General features: G+C 34.0%; 2 protein-coding genes across 2 annotated transcripts; one reads left to right on the top strand and one right to left on the bottom strand.

Moving 5' to 3' along the window:
* Nucleotides 1-1148: 1148 nt before the first annotated feature.
* Nucleotides 1149-1361, bottom strand: BDZ99DRAFT_389642 (uncharacterized protein; the record flags this gene model as incomplete). The annotated part of the gene is made up of 1 exon (XM_033715649.1): nt 1149-1361. A coding segment is annotated over one exon (213 nt), but the record flags the coding sequence as incomplete, so codon positions are not given.
* Nucleotides 1362-1827: 466 nt separating this feature from the next.
* BDZ99DRAFT_389384 (uncharacterized protein) lies at nt 1828-1998 on the top strand (the record flags this gene model as incomplete). The annotated part of the gene is made up of 1 exon (XM_033715633.1): nt 1828-1998. A coding segment is annotated over one exon (171 nt), but the record flags the coding sequence as incomplete, so codon positions are not given.
* Nucleotides 1999-7563: the final 5565 nt, after the last annotated feature.

The following is a 7563-nucleotide window of genomic DNA, read 5'->3' as shown; positions in this document are numbered from 1 at the left end:
TTATTATACTATAAACTATATTATATTTCTTTTAATTTGGAATTATTTTTACCTAATTTATCTTTTTATAACCTCTAAATAATATAATACACCTTTTAAACTAATCCTATCCTATTTAATTTTTATATTATATTTATTATATATTATTTTTTTCCTTAAAAATATACATCTCTCTACTATTCTACCTACTCTACTATTAACCTAGTAATCTAACAAAACTCTCCTGCTAAATTATTACTTTCTACTACCTCTAACTGCTGTTTCCCTTCTAAATAACTAACTAACTCCTCGTCCGAATCTATATCTACTTCTATCTCCTTTATCCGGCGCCTCTAACGCTTCTAAACCTCTGTTTTATACCTAAATATTAACCTAATAAACCCGGCTATTACTATACCTATATACTGGCAATACCTGCCTTAAACCTTCTAATACCTACCCTATTTATTACTCTTCTATTAATTGCAAATCTTTTATAGCACCCTATACTAAAAATAACCCGAAAATACCTTAAACTTAATCCTCCCCTCTAATATCTTTACTATTTCCTTTACCTATTAACTTTTTTGCCTCTAATACTGCCGTAAATTATAATTGCTTTGCCCTAAACCCGCTGCTTTATATACTCCGCATCGCCCTACCTACTACTATAACTGCTGCTGCAACTATTCCACCTTTATAAACTTTTATTATTTACCCTAAATTAAATCCTGCTGCAGGCCCTATTTCTCCTGCTTCTATTACTAGAACTCGCGCTATATCTCCTTTTATATAACCTTATTATTCTCCTCCTGCACTGCTTACCCGCCTACCTCTTTTTTAACCTTTTCCTTAGCCTCTTCTATTTCCTTTTCCACCTTTTCCACCTTTTCTTCTACTCCGCCGCAAATATTATATAACTCTTCGCCTTCCTTATACCTATTTCTATCCCCTCGCCCGTCTAAATACCTGTTTAATATAATTCTCTTATATTTTTCTATTTTACCTTCCCCTTCTATATATAACCCTACTAACCGCCGCTTTTCTTCTATCTACCTATTTTCTTTACCTTTTCTTTTACCCCCTTTTTTAACTATAATTGCCTTACTTTATAATCTATCCCGCCCCGCCCTGCTACTTTCCTATACGTAATCTAATAATATTCGCGGCTAATCTATATATATAATGCACCGAATATCCGGTATATCTACCTCTATACCTAACGCGCTTATTACTATAATTACCCGTTGCTTACCGTCTATAAACTCGCTTAATATACTTGCTTTACCTACTGTATTATAGTAATACACGCTGCAATCCAACGCCTGCGCTATTCTTTTTATTTTTCCAACTATACTACTATATACTACTACCTTCCCGGTTTAAATCCTCTAAATTTTCCTTTAAATTATCTCTAAAACCGCTTTCTCTATTTCCTATCTTCCTTCTCTATCTACTTAAACTATATAATACGCTATATTTACTTATACTGTCCTCGCCCTAAACATTTTTACCTGCTCCTTCTAGAAATATATTTTTTAATATAATTCCCCTTCCTCTATTAGCGGCAATATTGCGGTTAATAATACTATCTACGTCTCGGCCGCCACCAGCTTACCTAACTACTATATCTGCTTCCGGAATATATATTAACAGTTTAAAACAATATAATACTTATTAATAATAATCTAATCTAGCTACTATATTACCCTTAATCGATTTAAAAATATTATAAATCCCTTACTAACGGCGGATTCCGGCGTTACTAATATAACGGCTGCTATATCTAGAAGGTGCTATCCTTTCTATTCCTTATATAAAATACCTAGCTTTTTATATTACCGCTTTATATCCCCTTATAATATAATTAACGGCACTACAACTACTATTATTCCACCCTGCTCTACCTACGCTGGCAATATAAATAATAAGCTTTTTCCTGTACTAGTTAGTATTACTGCTACTACTAGGCTCTCGCCTGCTATAATTATCGCGATTGCGTTCTCCTGCACGCCTTAGAACACCGCCTCTATACCTATTATCCGCTTTAACTGTGCCGCTATATCTATCTTCCTTAACCGCGCCTATTAATCTTTTTAACCTTTATCTACTTTGCTTTTAAATAGAGCCCGCTTCCGCTTCTTTAATATAAACTTGTTATTAACAGCTAACTAATATCCTAAAAACTAATACTAATCTATACTTAATACCCGGAACTGCTGCCTTTTATTAGCTACCGCTTCTACCTGCTCTATAATTGCTTGCGTATACACTAACCCGGCAATATATAATATATACCCGGCCTGCTTATCTGCAATTACTGCTGCTATATTCTCCTTATTCTACTCCTTATTATTATTATTATCCTCTACCCTAAACACCGTTAAACTGTATATAAACCTTCTGCTAATACTAATAGCAATTTCACGGTATAACTAGATAGTTAGCTCCTGCCCTAACCTAACCCTGCTTTTACGCTTTAACGCCTGTTGCAACCGTTCTAATATCTACTTACGCCCGCTTAGGTCGGCCGGCTATAAATGCGATAATATTGCCTTTTTCTCCTATACTATCGCCTCTAATTGCTGCTAGAACGGCAATACTAACTATAAATACTATACTAATAACTCCCCCACCTTATACAGTATATATCGATAGATAATCTTAATATCGCCACTAACTATATAACTTTTATAGTATCGCGTTATAAATACTACTATACTGTCCTCGATAAATATATTATAATGCCCGCCCTTTACTATATTACTGTGCCGAACGCTTAAAACCTTAGGTTTTTATACTAGCTGCCCCCCTAATATATATATTAATATAATTAACTTCTCTTAGAATTCGATTACGCGTAATATATACTGCTTAACTTCTTGTCGATTAATACCCGAGCGGTATTCTGCCTTTAAAAACCTTTCTTAGGTTACAGGATCGCGTTTAATATAATTAAACAACCACGTTTTTCTATTAATAGGTAACCGCGTTTAATAGTCCTTTAAAAAATTCCATCCCGGTCGCTTATCTATTAGATTGTCCCGCAATTCACTTTATAGAATTACGGGCACTTAATTAGTTATCTTATTCCGTTTACTAGGTAGCAGGATTTTAGTATATATATATGCTAAAATCCCGCTATTAAAAAACAACAGCTCTTCTAATAATAACTGTCGGCTCTTTATAACTAACCTGTATACTATACTACGGAACTAGGCTATATTAAAATATAACCCCTTATACAACAACTTATTATAGCCTATCTATTTAATATAGCCTCTTAATATACTGTTGTAATAGATTTTTAACCCGTATATCCGCAAATCTAACATCTACTATATTAGCCTGTAGCTTCCTTAGACTATAAACTTATCTATTATCTTTTAAACAAACTGCAAACATTCTTTCCGCCGCTGCCGGGACAGCGTGCTGCTATTATCGCTCTCGTACGCACTATTACTATTAAACTCGCTATCTTAAAATAGCTCTAATAACTCTAACACTTGCTAAACCACTATAAAACGGGTGACCTTAATAACGGCTAATAAAATAGGCGGATATAACTTAGGGCCCTTCCAGCCGTTCTTTTTAATACCTAACACCGCTAATATATATACTAACAGGCTGTTATACTCCTTACGGGTAATAGATTAGTTTAGCAATTTAATATAAAACTGTAAACACGCCTTCTAGATGCCTATTAACCCTTTTAGCTTACTGCTGGCGTTTTTAGGCCTGCTATTTCCTGTTCCCTGCTCCTTATTACTATTTATTTTATTAATTTCCATTTTATCCTCCTTCTTTTCTATTTTATCCTTTTCCTTTTCTTCTATTTTATCCTCTCCCTCTACCTCTCGCTCGGCCTGCTTAATTAACGCCTTCCACGCCTTTTACTGCTGCTGCGTAAACCGGTACTTAGGGCTCTCCTACTTATGCTTGCGCTATATACGGGCAAAAAATATTAACATCTACTTCTACAGCCGGGTATATTTACTAATCGACTTCTCGTCTATATACGGCTGCAACGGCTAGTACCGTATTTAGTGCTTCTCTATTCGAATTACCTTTAACTGTATAAATACGCCGACTTAATTAATAACCAACGCCTAGCTAAACTGCGCTAACCCGTTTATAGCCTCCTAAATTGCGGCTTTAACAGGTTTCTTTTCCTACTTTAGGTCTGCGTTTAGCTCCTTAATATATACTAATAAATCCGGCCTTTCTATACCTACTAAATACGGCAACTACTGCGTCCGCTCTAACTATAGGTTTACCTTATCTCTCTCGCCGGCCTAGATAGTTATTTAGACTTACTTCTCTATATTTACCTACGCCTTTACTATTTTTTTCCCTAACTGCGCCTATATAATCTTGCCGTTAATAGGAACAGGTTCTGGCCTGGCTTCCTGGCCTTGCCTGGGTTGTCGCACTTTAAAATACTATAATCCGTGGCCTTATACAAAAAACCGCTGGCAATAGATATATTTAAATGCCTTTTTAATACGTGCCTGCACCCTTTTTTCTCCTAATTAACTTAGCCGTCCTGGCTTCCTTCCTGCTAACTACCTATAGATTTTTTGCTAATACTTTTTTATTACCCTAATACTCCGCGATATATAACAGCAACGGCCTAGTTCTAGTTAATATAATAATCTATCCGAATACAACGGCAACTAGCTAACTAGCGCTATAATACTATCCGGCATTTTAAACTCACTCGGATACTGGATAACTCCGGGCTATTTACGCATACCTTTTCTAATTAAATCGGCCTTTTTGCGCGGTACCTTATAGATCTTTTATAAATAGCCTTTAATCTAGTCTAGCTATACGCTATACCTGCACTTTTTATAAATAGCTAATTAGAATTCGGCCAAATACTTAAAATACCTGCTCTTAGTACTAGATTTAGCTATTTTAAACACTTAGTCTACCTTTAGAATTAACTCTTGCTTAATATTTAATAGGCGGCGATAAGTGCTACTTATAGGTTGCTAAGTGCAATTTCCACCCCCTTTTCGCCTCGCTGCTATAGTTGCTGCAGTTGCTAATTACTCTAACCACCCGCTAAACTATTATAACTATAGCCTAACTTATAATATAACTATACCTGCGCGGGATCTATATATAACTGTACAGGATCTGCGCTAATATATACGTCCGGGCTTAAAGTTCTCGTTCCTAACTAAAAATTAGGCCTGTAGCTACCTTATTTACTGCTATACCTTCCTTGCCTGCACCTAATACGCTATTATTAGATATTAACTACGCCTGCCTTCTATAGGTATTAGTTCGGTGCTGCTGCTAATATTCGTGTAGTGTATATAGCCACGGCTAGTAGTGTTCTACTGCGCGCTCGGTTGTAGTCGCGGCGGTTCTGCAAACACTATAACTTCCACTTAACCCTAACCAACTACACGGGTTAACCTAATGCAAATCGGCTAGGGGGTGCAACTAAATACGCTAAATAATATACTAAAATTTAGTGCAATTCCGGCTGCGGGATATAAATAGAACCTGCCTCTAAAAAATAAATAGAATAAGCCCTGTGCCTAAATCTACGCCCTGGTCTAGTATTTTCTATTCTTAATAAATAAATGGAATAAGGGCTGGTTCTATTTACCGCCGTGGGATAGGCTTATATATTAATAACTCTAACTATTTACTATTTAATTTCTTTAAATACTTTACCTATTCGGCGCAGTTTAACTATATATTAACCTTAAATCGGTTATTATCGGCCTAAATCTAACTGCTTACTTTTTTATTAGCTTTTTTAATATTAATTATTGCCTGTATAAATACAGCCTTTAATACCTTTTAAATAGAATTCTTCTATTTTTCTTTTTCTACGGCTAGGTTATACGCGTTTACCTAAAATAAAGGCGCTGCTAAATATACACCCTATATTTACTTAGTATATACCCCTTTTCTACTCTATATATACCCTTTTTACGTCTAATTTTCTAATTAGTTTAGAGGGCTTAAAAAAAGCTTTAGTACTTAATTTTTACGCGTATTTATATAAAATAGGAAGGCTATATAGCCTTACTATTTTATTATATATTTTTACCGTTTCTATAAAGCTATATATATAGGCTAGCTATATATAAGGCCTTATATAAGGCCGTATATAAGGCTATATATAAGGCTGTATATAAGGCTATATATAAGGCTACTTATAGTAAGGCTATATAGTATACCTATTTTACTATATATACTTCCCGTTTCCTATAGTATATATAGGCTGTTATATTGCTATTTATATACCTATATACCTATAAGTATACTAAAATAGTTAAATTTTTACTTTATTACAGCCTTTTTATATTAAACCTAGCCTTTCTATATTACTACCGCGCTTTCCTAGCTATTCTAATCTATTAACCTTTTTATATACTGCTTATATAATACTATCTAATATTAAAGCTTTTTATAAAAAAGTAGTGCTAGTACTGCCTAAGGCTAAAAAGCTAGCTAAAGCTAAGAAGCTAGCTAAGGCTTAGGATAAGCGCTATTATAATACTGCGCAGCCTTTTTCTATAGTACTGCCTTTTTTTTAGGTACCTTATTTTTTATACTAGGCGGCCGGCTATACTTTTTAGGTATAGTAGTAAATATAGTAGTAGGTACAGGTATAGGTATAGTAGTAGAGGGGGGCCTAGGTATTACTATATACTTAAACTCGGGCGGATTAGTAAATAAATCGTCGAATTCTATAATAGCTAGTATAGCGGCCGACTAAAAAGTACTTTAAGTAATAGAAGCTAGATAGAGGGCTATAAAAATAGGCGGTTCTAGTAGTAAAACTATTAGCGTGCGTTTTATAGGTATACCTATAGGTCTAGCTACTATACTTATACCTATAGCAATTTTAAATCTTAATAGCTTTTACTGTGTATTATTATATATATAATAGCCTCTTCTTATAATAGTAGGCCGGCCGCGCCGGCGCTTAATAATAGCAGGATTTTCTATATTTTTAAAAGGCCTAAAAGAAATAGCTAGCTAATATTTTTCTGGCCGAATAAACTACTAATAGTAATCTATTTTTTCCGGTTATATATAGAGCACTGGATTTAGCCGATTTATAAGCGCTTAGTATAGAGAATTATATAGTTTATATATATATAAAATACTATAGATAGACTTAAACGTTTAAGTATAATTAAGTAGGTTATATTTATTTAATTTAGCCTTTTAGAGCTGCTTCTTAAGGAGAATAAGCGCCTGCAGCATTACCTTTTAATATAGGTTACGGAATTCGGGTTTTTTAATATTATACAGAGTATAGGTGTAATATTTAGCTATTTTATTTTTAAACTTAGACCTAAAGTTAAGGATAAAGTTCTATATATTAAGGAGAACATCGAATAAATAGCTAGTTAATACTTAAAGAAAGCCTTTAAGTAGGCTATATAAGCCCTTATTTCGTAATATAACTCTATAAGAAATCGAATTAGTATTATATATTTCTGCTACTTCCTTATTTCTTAGTTATTTTTTAAGCTATACTTTTATCCTTTTTAGCGCTGCCTATTTAGCACGTATATAAACCCTATATAAAGTTTAGGTATTAAA

Source organism: Mytilinidion resinicola, assembly GCF_010093595.1.
Source record: "Mytilinidion resinicola strain CBS 304.34 unplaced genomic scaffold BDZ99scaffold_11, whole genome shotgun sequence".
NCBI classification, from domain to species: Eukaryota; Fungi; Ascomycota; class Dothideomycetes; order Mytilinidiales; family Mytilinidiaceae; genus Mytilinidion; species Mytilinidion resinicola.
The sequence above is the reverse complement of the archived record's forward strand: the minus strand, read 5'-3'. Positions and strand labels throughout refer to the sequence as shown.